The sequence below is a fragment of the Zosterops lateralis genome (genome assembly GCF_965231275.1).
Source record: "Zosterops lateralis genome assembly, chromosome: 11".
In the NCBI taxonomy this organism is placed as follows: Eukaryota; Metazoa; Chordata; class Aves; order Passeriformes; family Zosteropidae; genus Zosterops; species Zosterops lateralis.
Window position 1 is genome coordinate 21,049,623 of NC_139771.1, and position 16,137 is coordinate 21,065,759.

At 49.0% G+C, this 16,137-nt stretch overlaps 1 protein-coding gene across 1 annotated transcript; it reads left to right on the plus strand.

The window, feature by feature from the left end:
• Nucleotides 1–3,212: 3,212 nt before the first annotated feature.
• EDEM1 (ER degradation enhancing alpha-mannosidase like protein 1) lies at nt 3,213–15,936 on the plus strand (the record flags this gene model as incomplete). Its single annotated transcript, XM_083869669.1, has 12 exons — nt 3,213–3,592; nt 4,512–4,584; nt 5,982–6,085; nt 6,879–7,050; nt 8,231–8,414; nt 8,873–9,047; nt 9,531–9,651; nt 10,010–10,180; nt 10,757–10,830; nt 11,569–11,665; nt 12,376–12,561; nt 13,447–15,936. The coding sequence occupies 12 exons, from the start codon at nt 3,213–3,215 to the stop codon at nt 13,534–13,536; spliced, it is 1,827 nt and encodes a 608-aa protein (XP_083725795.1). The 3' UTR covers nt 13,537–15,936.
• Nucleotides 15,937–16,137: the final 201 nt, after the last annotated feature.

Below are 16,137 nucleotides of genomic sequence, written 5' to 3' on the forward strand. Positions count from 1 at the left end.
GGCTGATTAAATTTTCCTCTCTTTTCACAAAAGTTGCTTTTGGGGATGAATTTTAATTTCATAAATTACTGTGTTTGACATCAATAGCCATAGTCCTGAAACTCCTCTGATGCAGGTGTTGCCTGTTGGCACGTTAAGAAAGGCAGCTCTTGTGAAAAGGCAAGAGAGAACTTGTGAATACCTGAAGTTGGACAGCAGTCCTACCTCTGTGGGCACTGTGTGCTGTCCTGAGGTTTAAATCAGCTCAGTCCTTGGGGCTGGCTCTCTTCAGTGCAGTGAGGAGATGAGGAATGGTTGTGCTTCCCCCACAGCTCTGTGAGTTTTTCAGAATGTCCCAATTCTCCCAGTTTCAGTGTGGATGGTGGTTCCTTAAAGTGCAGTTCCAGAGCAGGGGAGTCCCCATCAGCCAGGGACAGCTGAGGGAATGCACAGAGCAGCTCTGTCCCACCCCCTGGCAACAGGAAAGATGCACAAATGTGGAGCTGTTCCATGATCTGTGGAACCAACAATCCAATTTCCCAATAATTTATGTTTTCTCTTTGCGTCTTGAAGGAAACAGGTTGGAAAGGTTTTGGGTGCTGACATATCAAACTGCATTAAATCTTCACTTTCTGGTAGAAGTAAAGGCCAAAGAAAATGCCTTAAACAGTCTCTGTGTTGAATCTAGGAATGTTGTGCAGGGATCTGTAATAACCTGAGGTATGGCTTAGCAGGATTATCGAGCTTTTAACTCCCCTGAGGTTTCCTTTGTCGTGGCTGTGCAGTGCAGTCCTGGTTTGCTTTGTGCAGGATCTGTGCTCCCCCAGCATGCCCAGCACTGCTCCCTGCCTTGTCCTGCACTGACCTGACCAGTGTGGATCCCAAAACAAGGAAAGCCAGGATCTTGAGCTGTGTTTCTAAGCTGACACAGACAGTGAATCGTGTTAAAGGAGAAGTAATGTGTGAGTGCCTGAGCTTCAGGGCTTTAGTTCCCAAAAAATGAGTGCAGAACTTGTCTCACCAGATCACAACCCTTCAGAGAGTGTTCTGCTGCTTTAGGGCTGCAGATGCTGCGTGTTGTGGTGAAACAGAGGGGTTTTCTCTGGTTGTCACTCCAATGGCAAACACAGAATGGCACTCAGAGGGGCTTTGCACAAACTCTTTCAAAGGAGAAGTGAAATACTTGATGTTTTTATTTCTCTCCCAGTGGAAGGTGGGTAAGTAGACCTTTGTGCCAGGATTAGTGCCTTTTAATTATGACATGACAGGTTTTGTTCTGTTAAAGGCAACATCTATCATTGTGATAATTTTGAAGTGCTTCAATAAAGTGTTGTTGAAAACCACTTTTTTTTTGCATATTCATCTGTAGTAGGACAGCTGCTTTTACTATTGTTAGAAATATCTAAGAACCCTCATTATCAAATTCTGGGAAACATTTGGGTATCTTTAACCACATAACTTCATCTGGAGAGTGACTTTAAATGTTGTGTTTTGAGAGGCCAGGCTGTGAAATTCCCATTTCTGATTATTTTTGTTCTGGTACTGGAAGCACTGGTTGGTCTCAGTTGTGTTTCTCTCTGAAAAGACCCATTGGGTTGAAGTTCCTGAACCATATTATTCAATAAACAGAGCAGATATGTCAGTAGAGGAAGAAAAAGTTGTTGTGTGTGAAATTTAAAGCTAAACTTGATTCTCACAAGAGTCTCAAGAGTAAAGTAAACTGTTAAGGTGCTTTTGTGTAACTGTGTTAACGTGGGGTGTGGATACTTCAGTCTTTGCAACAAGGAGGAGAACAAATAAAAGAATTCCCTTCTTGGTTTGAATAACATTGAAAAGATCCATGAATTCTGCAGACTGAGGAAGGGAACTGGCCAGGTTAGAGGATTTTGTCCAGAATCAGCATCCTGAAGTCTGGATGAACCACTGAGTTGTGTTTGACACTTGGTTTGGATTTATTCATTCTGCTGTTTCTGTTACAATAACTGGAAAACAAAGATCTGACTTCTGAACTACTCTGAAATCCAGATCATTATTGTCTGATTGTCCGTCTGTGCATAATAAGTCCTTTATTTTTCCCTAATTTTTCATATTCTGTCCCCTTTCCTTGTAACAAACCAGGCACTTTGGTGACAGGATTCAACTCCAGCGTGGAAGGGCAGCTCAGTTCAGTGACAAGTGCCCTGCCATGCTGCTGAGGCAGCTCAGAACTGGCTTTCCTCTTTACCTCCCCCAGCTGCGGTTTCTTTCTGTTCTTTCGCTTATCTTCAAGCGCTTTGGTTTTACCAGCACTGCCGGAGCGTGTTCACTTTCACATCCACAGCTGGCCCTTGTCAGCTCTGCTCACACCTGTGATGATGCTGTGTTTGCCACGTTGTTGTCGGGTCACTGCGATGGAAATCCCTGCCTGTGTCCATCTCCTCCTCCTGCACGATGCTGGCCCGAGAGAGGCTCGGCTTCCTCTCACCGCAATCCCCTTCTGCCGGGTTAAGAGGCTCCTGCCCCGGCCTGGGCTCCTTCCCTGCCATGTTTTGGGGCTCTAGGGCGGGCCTGAGGGGCTCCTGGTGTCGGTACCAGCCCCAGCCTGGGCTCCTGGTGCCGGCCCTGGCCTGGCTCGGTCCCTGCCGTGTTCTGGAGCTGCAGGGCGGCCCCGAGGGGCTCTCGGTGCCGGTACCAGCCCTGAGGGGCTCCTGGTGCCGGCCCCGGCCTGGCCCACACGTCTCCCAGAATCCCGGATCGCTGGGAAAGCCCCCCAGGCTCATCGCGGCCCAGCTGTGCCCGGAGCCCACCGTGTCCCCAGCCCTTCCTTGGGCACCCCAAACCTCCCCGGGCAGTTCCAAGGCCTGACCGCCCTGTCCACGGAGGAATTCCTGCCGCTGTCACCGGCACCCCGGGGCCTTTCCCGGCTGTGTCCCGGCCCGGAGCGGTCTGGGAGTGGCCGTGACCGCGGGGCAGGGCCCGGTACCGGGGCACGGCCCATCGCCCGGGCCCGTCCGGCCCCGCCCCGACCACGGGCCGTGCCACGACAGCCCCGCTCCGCGCCGCCCCTTTAACGCCGCCGGGCGCTGCCCTTGACTGACACTCCGCTCGCCCTATGGCTGGCCGCCCCTCCTGTCTCCACCAATAGCAGCGCGGCAGGGCGGGCTTTGCGCCTCTCCCAACGCGAGTTTCCCTTCCGCTCTTAAAGCGGCCGCGGCGCGGTGCGGGCGGCGCCGCTGCGCTATGCGCGGGCGGCCATGCGATGGCGGTCGGTGGTGCTGGGGCTGCTGCTGCTGCGGCTCGGGCTGCAGGCGCTGCTGGCGCTGCTGCCCGCGCTGGCCCGCGGGCTCTGCCTGCACCCGCGCCTGCCCTGCCCCGGCCCGCGGCCGCCCGCGCTGCCCGGCCCGCCCGCGGGCGCTGCGGGGCGCGGGGCCCGGCTGTGGGGCGCGGCGGCGGGCGGCGATGAGTACGAGCGGCGCTACAGCGGCGCCTTCCCGCCGCAGCTGCGGGCCCGGCTGCGGGACGCCGCCCGGGGCATGTTCGTCTTCGGCTACGACAGTTACATGGAGCACGCCTTCCCCCGCGACGAGCTCGACCCGCTGCACTGCCGCGGCAGAGGGCCCGACCGCCGCGACCCGTGAGTGCGGCCCGGAGCGGGGCCGGAGCGGCTGGGGGACCGGGAATGGGAAAGGGAAGGGCTGTGGGGAACGGGAATGGCTGTGGGGGGCCGGGAATGGGACCGGGAACGGCTGTGGGGGATCGGGAATGGGAAAGGGAACTGCTGCGGGGGCCAGGAGCGGCTGTGGGGGACCGGGACCGGGACCGGGAATGGCTCCTTAGGGACCGGGAGTGGCTGTGGGGACTGGGAATGGCTATGGGAACCTGGGACGGGACTGGGAATGGCTGTGGGGGATCGGGAATGGCTGCTGGGACCGGGAATGGCTGTGGAGGACCGGGGGCGGTTGTGGGGACCGGGAATGATTGCTGGGGACCAGGAAAGGGAGCGGGGTGGGCCTGGCACCGGTCCGGGTGTGTCTCCCGGGGGCTCAGGCCGGTCCCAGTCCCCTCCCGGTGCTGCCCGGCCCCGGGACAGTGGGTAATGGCCGTAAGCTAAAATACAAGTTCCACCTCTGTATGAATCGTGGAGTGGGTTGGGTTGGGAGAGATCTTAAAGTCCACCCAGTGTCACCCCTGCCATGGCAAGGACACCTTTCTCTGTCCCAGGTGCTCCAGCCTGGCCTTGGGCACCCTGTGCCAGGGCCTGCCCACCCTCACAGGGAGGAATTTCCTGTTAATGTCCGGTGTCAACCTATTCCCCTTAAGTTTGAAGCCATTTCCTCTTGTCCTGTCACTCCAGTCCCTCTCCATATTTCTTATAGTCTCCCTTCAGATACTGGAATTAAATTCTTTCCATAGTGGGGCAGAGCTCTGGAACAGCTGCCCAAGGAGTTGGAGACATTCCAGACCTACCTGGACACTCCTGGACAGGAGGTTGGACTGGATGATCTGCACAGATCTCTTCCAACCTTAACAATTCTGTGATTTTGCCCTTCCAGCTCCAACCTGAACATCAATGACGTGCTGGGGAACTACTCCCTGACGCTGATCGACGCACTGGACACGCTGGCGGTGAGTCCTGGGTGTGGGGACACTGCTCTGGTCACCCTGGGACTGTCCTGGTCACCCCTGGGACTGTCCTGGTCACCCTGAGACTGCCCTGGCCGCCCTGGGACTGCCCTGAGACCTGCCCTGGCCACCCCAGGGACTGCTCTGGTCACCCCTGGGACCTGCCCTGGCTGGGGGTGCTCCCCAAGACTTGCCCAGGTGGTGCAAACAGCTGGATCGTGAGCTAACAGCTGGATCACAAACCAGCACTGTCACATGGGAGTGACAGAATGAGAATAGTTGGGGATGTCAGCAGAGATTTCCAGAAGAGGCAGTGGAAATTTTAGAGCTCCTCCTCAAGGTTCAGACGTGATCTCTTTGGGATATGCCATCCCTCTGGTGCTCAGGATGGGTGGGTTTGAGCTGGAGCTGCTGTGAGCTGCTGAGAGATCCATCAGGAAGAGGGTTCATGGTGTGCACAATAGCTGGAAGAGCTCTGGCTGTTTCACTTGGCAGAGAGGGCCTGACTGACACACAGATCTGTGTGAAGAGTGGTGAAAGGAAGGAAGGGAAAACCCACAAAGCTGCTTCTCACCTGCATTTCTGATGAAACTGGAAGATAAAGTGAGGAGCAGCTGATTTCTGTGTTAGTACCAGGGTTTGGAATCATGAGGAAGAGCTCCTCATGTTTGTGCATTTGCAGAGACCCCAGCAGGTTTCTTTATTCCCATCTGAGCAGAACCGAAAGCAGAATTGGGGAAATGTTGGGTTTTATTGGCAGAGAAATTGGAGATGTGTCCTCTGTGGCTGCTAACGGTGCCTTCCTATCCTCCATCACCACCAGGGCAGTCTTAACTTCTTTTCTCAAGTGTAAAGGTTCTGGTTGCTAAAATCTCTCCTGTTTCAGAAGCTGCTGCATGGGGGAAAGCCTGTTCTGCTCCTCATTGCTCAGATCAAACTCATAGTGCTTCTCCCCTGGCTCTGGGTAATGGGGACAGCTGGCACCTGGTGCTTTGCTTAAAAATTTAGGTATGTCCCAGCCTTTTTGTGAGCACAGGCAAGCAGGAACCTGTTTTCCTTCTACATTGCTGCTCCCCTAAAGCTCAGGCTGATTTTACATCTGTCTCTGGATGCAGTGGATTCACTTCCCAGGTTAGACCTGTAGGAAACAGGCACAAGGGAGCTCTTTATGTGCAGTGCTGGGGCAGGAACCTGAAAGGTTGGACTGGCCTTTGGTCAAATAAACATTAAATCAAACTGCATTGTTCTGCAAGTTGGGTTATGTTTTGAACTTAACTCTTGAATAGTTCAGGCAGTTTGAGCACTCAGTGTGCTAAATCTGACTGCTGGGCTAAGATGTGAATTTGCCATTCTCTTCTAGAGCAACAATTATACAAACTAGCTTTGTTCTTCTTTAAAAGGTCATGGGGAACTCCTCAGAATTCCAGAAGGCAGTGAAGTTGGTGATTGACACAGTTTCATTTGACAAAGACTCAACAGTCCAAGTTTTTGAGGCAACAATCAGGTATGTGGTGCTGAGTTTCTGTCTTTAAAGCAGTACCAAGGTCGAAGGCTTGTGTAATTCAAAGTAAAATCATTGATTAGGAGGTCTTTGGCAGGCTTTATTCCCTAAATTGTTCCTCAAGTCAGTTGTTTCTTAATATTCTATGAAAATACTCCATCCTTTCATATTGGAAACAATTTTAATCAGTCCCGTGTGACCTGGAGCAGGAGACAGTGGTTGGCTCTGTGCTTGCAGACTCTGCTTTTCTGCTGTCACTCCTGCAGCAGAGACTCAGATCTGTGCCTGCAAACAACCCTGGGACAGCTTTTCCCTGGTTTGTTTTTGTTTCATGGACTTCTGCTCACTTGCACTTTCATTTTAGATGAAAAAGACTCCTCTGTCTTGGAAATGAGTTTAGATACTGTCTGGTTTTAAAGGGTTTCATTTTTCTGAGTGTCTCAAGCTGTGTTCATTCCTGCTTCACTTGGCTAGGCTTTCTTTTTTCTGAGTACAAAGTTTCTGTGACAGCCTTCCTGCCATTTGCAGAGACAGAGAGGTCTTCACTCCTCAACACACTTGTTACAAGAGCTCCTGGGTTGGGTAAATTCTGCAGAAGCAGCTTTTGGGATACTGTGGCTGACCACAGCATGACTTCTACCTGTGTTCACTTCTACTGGGGGAAAACCAAATCAGTTTGTGTAGTGCCTGTAAGGAGCACAAAGTAATAATTCTGTCAGACATGACACCAGTGAGATGTTTAGATAAGAATGAGGTTCAGAACAGACTGAAAACCTGAATTTTCCTTTTCCCACAGGGTTTTGGGAAGCCTGCTGTCTGCCCACATCATCATCACAGACAGCAAGCAGCCCTTTGGGGACATGACCATTAAGGATTATGACAATGAGCTGCTGCACTTGGCCCATGACCTGGCAGTGAGGCTGCTCCCAGCCTTTGAGAACACCAAGACTGGCATCCCCTACCCTCGGGTGAGTGCACACAGCAGCCTCAAAGCAGCATTTCAGAATCCTACAGCTGAAATTTTGTGCCCTTTTATGTGTCCTTGAGGTGTTAAGCCTGCTCTGGGTTACACAGGGGGACACTGCCCTAAGTTTTGGTGATACAAGTTGCTCCTTCTATCTAGTAAATGTTTTCCCTGGGCTGATTTTTCACTGTGGGTCAGGAGTCATTTGTTTCTGTGCTGTTTGGCTGGAGCATTCCCTGCCCTGTGTCACACAGCAGCAAACAATACTGTCATTAACAAGGAACACTGTAAAGGCAAATAGCTGAGGAAAGTGACTCTATTGGTGACTTGCTGCTAAAACAATTCTATTAGAATAAATCTCTCCTGAAATATTTATCATACTGGGCTTGGAATTTATCATTTTCCTGAAGACTGCTCAGTGGGTACTTGATACTCTGGGATTCTTGGATGCTGCAGCCTCTTGTTTTAAGCAGATGCATTGGCAAGGAGAAGGATGTCACTACTACTGGAACAATCCTAAACTGCAAAACTATAATTACCACTTGCCTGGCTGCTCTTCATTTCTGGAGACAGCAGCAGCACTGCTTTTCCTCCAGACCTGCCAGGCTGTAGAAATGTGAATTTTCACTTCTGTTCAGGGCCTGGCAAAGCAGCTGAGGGTGGTGTAACTTCCCTTCAGTGTTGTGTTCCATGGGGAAGGGGAGGAGCACCCACTGAGGAACCTCTTGGTTTCAGCAGCACAAACTGAGGGGCAGCAAAGAAAGAAAAGCCTGAATGTTGAGTGGAAAGCATGAAAAAGTGGAGTGAAGTTTGCAAGGGTTAGCAAATATAAGAGAAAAATGAGGCTTGCCCACTTTAAGCATGGTGCTGTAAAGCTGGAAGAAGAATGTCAGGAATTCCACAGGAAAGCTTTCCAAGCAGCAGCCTGCTGGTTTTGTGTCTGTGGGCACATTCCATGCTTCACATGGTGCAAAAAATACCCGAAAGGTTTGTTCCTGAAGGTGAGGGTGCAAAAACTACCCAAAAAGCTTGTTCATCAAGGTGAGGGTGCAAAAACTACCCAAAAGGCTTGTTCCTGAAAGTGAAGATGCAAAAACTATCCCAAAGGCTTGTTCCTGCAGGTGAGGGTGCACTGTGAGCAGAGCTGGCCGAGTGCAGCCCCTGTTGACTGTCCCTGTTCACAGGTGAACCTGAAGAAGGGGGTTCCTCCAGACAGCCACAATGAGACGTGCACAGCAGGAGCTGGATCCTTGCTGGTGGAGTTTGGGATCCTCAGCAGGCTGCTTGGTGATTCCACCTTCGAGTGGGTGGCCAGGAGAGCTGTGAAGGCCCTGTGGAGCCTCAGGAGCAATAACACTGGACTGCTGGGTAATGTCTGGGGGCTCAGGCTGTGCCATCAGGCCACACTCCTGCATGTGTCCTCACCTTTGTCCTTCTGCTCCCTCTGGAGCTGTTCAGTCTCCTTCTCCTGGTGTTCCCAGTGGAACAAATGGCACTTTGGGCTTTTGTAAGAAAATTGGAGTCTCTGAAAGACTCCTTAGGGCACAGGTTTTCAAATTGAATTTTTCACAAAACTGGAGAATGGAACTGAAGGCCCTGATTTGTGTCCCCGTTAATATAATTCAGATTGGCAGGTGACTAAAAGTACTTAAAATAACTGCATGTGTGTGGGTGTTCCTCAGATGAATGCACCATTGTAACACTTCATCTGATGTTAATCTTTGAGCCTTCCTCCTTGGGAATTTCTGAACGTGTAATATTCCCAAGTCTTGGCTGGATTGTTTTTCTCTGCAGCCTCAGACTAAACTTTTTGTTTGTTCTGATAGGAAATGTTGTGAACATCCAGACTGGTCACTGGGTTGGGAAGCAGAGTGGACTGGGGGCAGGCTCAGATTCATTCTATGAATACCTGCTGAAGTCCTACATCCTCTTTGGGGAAAAGGAGGACCTGGAGATGTTCAACGCTGCTTATCAGAACATCCAGAACCACCTGAGGAGAGGGTATGTGATTCATGTCAGCAGCAGTTCCCTGAGCAGTGAATCCTCCTGCAAGATCAGAAACACAGCTGTTGATAGTCCTTTGTGTCACGCTCTAGGAAATCTGTTCTTTTTACTGTAAGAAGCAAAATCTCATTTCCATGGTAGTCTCCTCATCCCTCAGCAACTGATGGAGTGCAGAGAAGCCAAACTGGTTCCTGCCCCATTTATAAATGTTAAAGCTGAGAAAAATCTGTCACTGCAAAAGAAATGCATTAAATTGGCTGCTTTGTTCCTCTGAAAGCCTGATCTTGCCTAGCATGACTTTTTGGTAGAGATTCTGCTGGCAGAGCTCTAAGATAGGATGAATTTATGAATTAACCTCTCTGAGAGCATGTTTGGGTGCCCAGGCCAGCAAAGCAGAGGCTGCCTGGCTGTGCTGGGGCACTGTGCTGTGCTCTCCTCAAGCAGAACATTTCCATGTTGCTGTTGTTTGTTCCCTGGCAGTCGGGAGGCCTGCAATGAAGGAGAAGGTGACCCTCCCCTGTACGTCAACGTGAACATGTACACGGGCCAGCTGATGAACACCTGGATTGACTCTCTGCAGGCCTTCTTCCCCGGACTGCAGGTCAGCTTTCCTTCTGGGAAAGGTCGAGTAGAAAGGCCCATCCTAATCCTGAATTGAGAATGACTCTGAGTTCTGAGCTGAGCTCCCCCCTGTGGGTTTGCAGCTCTGATAAGAGTTCAGTCCAGCTCTGCATTAACACAACGATGTGGGGAGGCCTGCCCTGCTCTCTGCTGGATCTGAGACACTTTCAACTTCCCTCTTTTAAGTTTGTATTCTGTGCTGTGAGGCTCTGCTAAAGCTCTTACTGCAAAGAATGAATACATTAGTACTTCCTGGGGGTTATTTTCTGTGTGTTTCATGGGAGATGAGTTGACACAGCTCTAAGTGTGTGTGTTTCTCTGGCTGCTCGGGTGCCCAGGTGTTGATAGGAGATGTGGAAGATGCCATTTGTCTCCATGCCTTCTATTATGCCATATGGAAACGCTATGGAGCCCTCCCAGAGAGGTACAACTGGCAGCTGCAGGCCCCAGATGTTCCCTTCTACCCACTGAGACCAGAGCTGGTGGAATCCACATATCTTCTCTATCAGGTATTTGACTTTTCTGAGCTGCACATCACGGCTTGGCCAAAATTCTTTTGTTCAGAAAGTCCTTTTTCCCCCCCGACTTGTGGCCAGCTGAATTTTGGCAGCCCTGGAGCTGTCTGTTGTCACATGGAAGTCTCTGAGTGTTGTGCAATGTTGTTGCTCTGCTGTTTGCTTCAAAAATAGTCTTTTTTATAAGGCAGGCAAAAAAATCAACACTAAACAACCTTTTCTAAAAGCTGCTGGCAGATTTTTTACAAGGCAGAGACCTGTGACTGCTGAACCAAAATTGTTGAAAGTAAATGTAACAGCTTTCCTTGCACTACTGTCCAGGCACAGATACAATAAACTAAACTGTCTGCCTACAAGGAAGGGATCAGAGAGTTTGGATTTACTGCAGGTTTTCTAGGATTTGCTCTAAAGCAAATGTGAGAAGCTTGCACTGGCTAATCCAAGTCATGCTCCCATAAAGATAAGTTTGCTGTGATACACAAGACTCTGGTACCAATAGGCCTTTGTTGTGTTATTTTTACAACATTTCAAAATTGCTGACTCTAACTCTTGTCTGTCTTCCTTATTTAGGCCACAAAGAACCCGTTTTACCTTCATGTGGGAATGGATATTCTGCAGAGTTTGGAAAAATATACAAAAGCAAAGTCAGTCTTCAATGTTCTTTTCTTCTCTCAGTGCTATATACCTCCATTTTATTATACAAATATTATATAGAATCCAGTCTGCCACATGTAGGTAAACCAGAAAACCCAGCCCTCCTTGAAAGCCACAAGTGATGATTTATTTATTTATCGAGCACTTCTTTCTTTCCCATCTGAAAATGAAATTACAGTCCAGTGGCAACTTTGTACCTTAGGAATTTTATCACTGCCTTTCCAAATGCATTGGTCATGATCAGCTGCTAAAAACTGCTGAAAATAGTAGCTGGGATTTTTCCTAGGGATGCTGCAGGATTATTTCTCACCTCCTGGTGTTCAGCTGAACTGAGGGATGGCCCCTAAGGCAGATGCTGTTGGATATCAGCTCCCAGTTCTGAATCCTGACTTTAATACTGAGCAGCTGAACTTCTTGCCAGGCTCAGGGGGAAGACAATGAATTTTTATTCCTTGTTACTAATTGACTCAATTTCCTAGATTGATTCCTGGCCAATCATTCAATGTGTAATGATTGGCCAGGTCAGACCTTGCTGCTGAGCGGGGTTCAGGCGATCCCAGAGCCCTCAGCACCCCAGAACCAATAACCAGGGAGTGCTTGCACAGCACAATCGCTCCATTGCCCTTCACCCCTGGCAGCTGGAATGCTGAGGAGTGGAGGAATATCTGGGGAGCAGCCTGAGGGCAGCAGAGCTGGGGCTCAGCCCAGACCAATGTCCAATGTTGCAGGTGTGGCTACGCCACGTTGCACCACGTGGTGGAGAAGACCAAGGAGGATCGGATGGAGAGCTTCTTCCTCAGTGAAACCTGTAAATATCTGTACCTGGTACGTGCCTGTTCCTCACTGTGCACAGACATGGCAGAGCAGGGGCCAGGAGGTCATTAATTATTAATTAGAAGCTGGGTTGGGTTGGGGACATCATTAATGACAAGCTGCTGGGCTCTGGGGTTTGTGGATGGGGTTAGTTCAGGCTGAGCTCCTCTCCTTTGACCTCAGCCCCATCTCTGAGGTGGGGCAGCTGCCCAGGAGTGGTTCCTGGACCTGGAGAGATGCAGATTTTTGGGAGGAGGCTGGAAAGGAGAGGGAGCAGGACTGGAGGGAGCTGCTGCTCAGCTCTGAGCTAATTGCTGCTTGCAGCCCTCCTGCCTGGAGCAGCCTCTGCTTTCTCCCCGCTGGGCTTTGGCACTCACAGAGAAAGCTTTTGGGCTGAGCCCCTGTTCTCAAATCTCCTTTAGTGCAGAAAACCAAATAAATCTGTGGCTGAGTGGATGCCAGCCTAAAAATGCCTCACAGAGCAGCTTAGAAAAATAAGGGCACTCGAAGTTGTGGGAGAAGTTTTTATTCTGCTCTCCTCTTCTAACTGCTCAGATCCATCCCTTGCATTAAGACCATTTATTTCCATTTGCTCCAGCATTATTTAGCACTAAAAGCTATTTTTGTGTGACCCTTCAAAGCGTGAGTACCTGTTTCCTTGTCACTGAGAGATGAAGGATGTGGTACACCTCCAATGACTCTCTCTCCCATCTCTCCTTCAGTTGTTTGATGAAGAGAATCCAGTGCACAAATCTGGGAATAAGTTCATGTTTACTACTGAGGGCCACATCGTGTCCGTGGACGAGCGGTTCAGGAACTCACTGTGGGAGGACATCCTCCCTGGGGAGGAGGAGAGCTCCCAAAAATCCAAACCCACCGAGCTCAAGGCAGCCAACTTCAGCTCCAATGTAAGGAAAGCTCCTGCCTGGGGGAGGGAGGTGAGCAGGCAGGACAAACAGAGCCCTTTGGAAGTGGTACTGGGGATTTCCTTTAGAAATATTAAATACCCGAGAAGCTCCCATGAAAAGCACTTTCAGCAGCAGCATTGATGGGATCACTTCAGGGATTCAGGTGAAGGTGAAATCTGTCCCCTTTCAAGTGTTTTGCAGCAATTTTTTTGTTCTTTGTTAATTTACTTCCAATTATTTTTCCCTTTCCTCTTTGCTTCGCCCTTAAAACCCTCCAGTGTTGCTGTCAGGGGCAAAGGGAGAAGCGGAGGGTGCTCTAAACCAAGCCTGGTCTCCCTCAGTGTGGTTTTGGAGGGTGTAAAGGGGATTTTTCTTAGCAAGGCCTCAGCTGAGCTGTGGCTCCAGTGCCCATCACCAACCAGAACTGATCTGTTTTTTATCACAGAATCACAAAATGATTCCAGTTGAAAGGACCTTAAAGACACCTCATTCCACCCCCATGGGCAGGGACACCTTTCACTAGAGCAGTTCAGGACAATTCAGTTTTTAAAATCTCTGCTGGTGGGTTCTGGTGTTATTCCTTCCCTCCTCCCCACAAAGCTCCAGAAAAAGAGCATTATTTTAAACGTTCACAGTTGTCATAGTGAAGGAGATCTCAGTCGCACAACAAGCTGTGCTGTGTGTTGGGAAGCTGCAGCCTGCACTGAGGAAACACTTGCTGCTCATTTATGGCATTTGTGCTGGAAATCTGCAAAGAACGAGGGAAAGTTGGAGTAAAAAGTGTTGGTACAATTTTCTGTGCTGGGAAGGTCTGAAAGGATTGCAGAGGGGATGGGCTTGCCTGGGTTTGGATTTGAGTTTTTAAATTTTAATTTTTTTTCACAGTGTAACAGAGTCCCTGATGAGAGGAGATACCTGCTGCCCCTGAAGAGCAACTACATGAGACAGATCGACAGGATGGTGGGACTGATCTGAGGGACTGCAGGGACACTGCAGAGGAGCTGGGGATCCCTCTGCAGACATTCCTCCCCCTCCAGCTGCTCCCTGCACGGGCTGAGCCCCCCAGGTGGCCCCTGTGGGGACACAAAGGAGCTGGAGCTCAGTCCTCCGGGCTGGGGGAGCCTCCTGTGCCACCTCAACACACAGACAGCTCTTGGCTCCAATGAAAAATGTTGTTGCAAATGAAGGCTGAATATATTTCAAAAGGAAAAGAAGGCAATTTGGCCACTTAGCTACCTCTTTGTAGCTGTGTTACAAATGTCCCTCGAGAGCAGGGTGTGGTAATTTAATTTGAGATGATCTCGGGGTTCGGGCAAGGAGTGGGGAAGTGCAATTTATTTTTTACACCAAGTCGAATTATTGAATTTTTTCTGACTAGCAATACACAAACCTTAAGGTCTACTCAGGTAGGAACCCACTGGGTTTGCTGAACAAAACTGCTCTGTGTACTCTTGGAAAGATAATTCCGTGGTGTAAGAGCTGTGGGTAGTGTGTGACATCCCTCACACTCACAGCTGACAGGACCTGCAGGAACCAGCGATCAAACCAATCCAGGTGCCTTTTTTGGAAAAGGAATGGGGGAAGAAAAGGGGGAATTGCAAAGCCACTCAGGCAGAAGTTCCTAAAATTTCCTTGTTTGCCATGTTTCAGTGCCTTTTCAGGAGAGATGCTGCTAAGAACTGGTGTCACAGGACATGAAGAACAAACTCTTTCACATTCCTGACAGGATTCATGTGTTAGTGCCTTAAGTTCTCTTCACTAGCAGGGAAAACTGAGCTTCCTTGGGAAGATGGAAAAGTATTTTTTTGACAAGCTGGTTGCAAAATACAGTGGAACCCAAAGTCATTTAAAAAGAGATGTTTGTTTGGAACCCAAAGTCACTTAAAAAGAGATGTTTGTTTGATTGTTTTAAGATGCTGGAAGAATGTCTGTGAACTTTCAGGAAGAAAGCAGTTAAGGGCTTGAGGGATGACAACAAACTGAGGCCAAAACAATTATTTAAATATAACAATTTTTTTTTTCAGTGGTTCCCTGTTGCTTTCGTACTTTTAACTACAGTTGAAGTAGTAGAATGTTATTTTTTGGGTTAATGACTTTTAAATTGAGGAATAAATACAAGGGCAACTTTATCTGCTGTATTTTCACCTTCTTACAACAACATTGGTTTTCATAAACCACGTGTTGGAACTCAAAACATTTCTAATAAATATGAAGTTTGTGCTGGAGAGGTTATTGTTGGAATCTTTTAATGTACAAATGCATCTCAGGGACTTTGTTGTAGAATCTTCTATTCCATGACAGTTGAATCTTGTATTCAGGCAAAAAAAAAAAAAAAAGAAAAAATATTAATCATCAAGTCTTCTTAGTCTTACTGTGTGTGTTTGAAGGGGTGAAGGGTTGGAGGGGGGAGAGAGAAAAAGGTTAAAATTTCCCAAAATATTGCAGTGGAATGGGTTGCCTTGATGTTTGAGGCAGCTGCTGATTCCAGCTCCTGTAGGATTGGGTATTATTGGAGGGTCTGAGCTGTCTGTTTGCAAGGAGAACAGGAATTCAAGGAACAGGAAACAGGACACCAGGAGGGACAGGACACCAGGACAGACACACCCTGAGTGTAGTGGTGGCTTCTCCTGGTCCAGGTTTGTCCCAGTCCAGCTCCCTGAGTGTGACACTGGCCACTCTGTGTGTTTGTGCCTTCTGAACTCCTGAAGCCAGGGAGGATCCCAGGCCAGGACTGTGCACAGAATCCATTCCAGAGTGAATTCCACAGCTGTGAGGAAGTTGCATAACTGTTTTGGCATTGTGTGTTTTCTTTGGGATTGCCAGGAATAGGGGAAGGTGGCTGAGAATGGGAACAGCCCAGGCAGGAATTGCAGCCTTCCAGCCAGACATGGTCAGCTTCCCTTGGGAATTGTCTGGAATTTCTGTTGCCTGGTGATGTCACAGTCATCTTCCCATAGAAATGTTCTTTATCCTCACAAAGGTTGGTGATAAAAGACTCTCTGTTCCTTCAGGAGCCAATTTATTTTCTTCCTCTTTGTTCTAAAACTGCTTAGATAGGTTTTTTTTTTTCTCTGTAAAGACAGGGCACCTGGTATGCACCAAAATGAGAGCTTTTGTATGAGTCAATGGCATCAAAATGGAGCTGATAACAGTGCTGGAACCACTCGCTGAATTTCTTGTATTTCTTGGTATCATGTGCAATATCAGGTTTTCCTAACTCAAAGTGCCATGTATGCTGGGTTGTTATTTATCCATGAAGTATTTAACTGGGGATGGGAAATTTGGAAGAGGACCAAATGTGCTTTATGTGAAATGTCCTGAATTTTCAACACTTGGCTTGCAAATCTGCATTAAAATAAATAGTGTGTTTGACTACTTGGATGTGTGTTGGTCTTGTAGGGGATCTCCCTGCACCTTCTGTACCCTGGGATTCCATGTGGTTATGGCTGGGAGAATCCCATTTATTCTTCCTGCAGGAGAATAAACCCACCCCAAAACAACAGGGCTCTTTCTTCTCCCCTTTCCCCTCTCTCTCCATGAGGATTTGGGGCAGCTCAGAGCAGGGATTGATGTGGG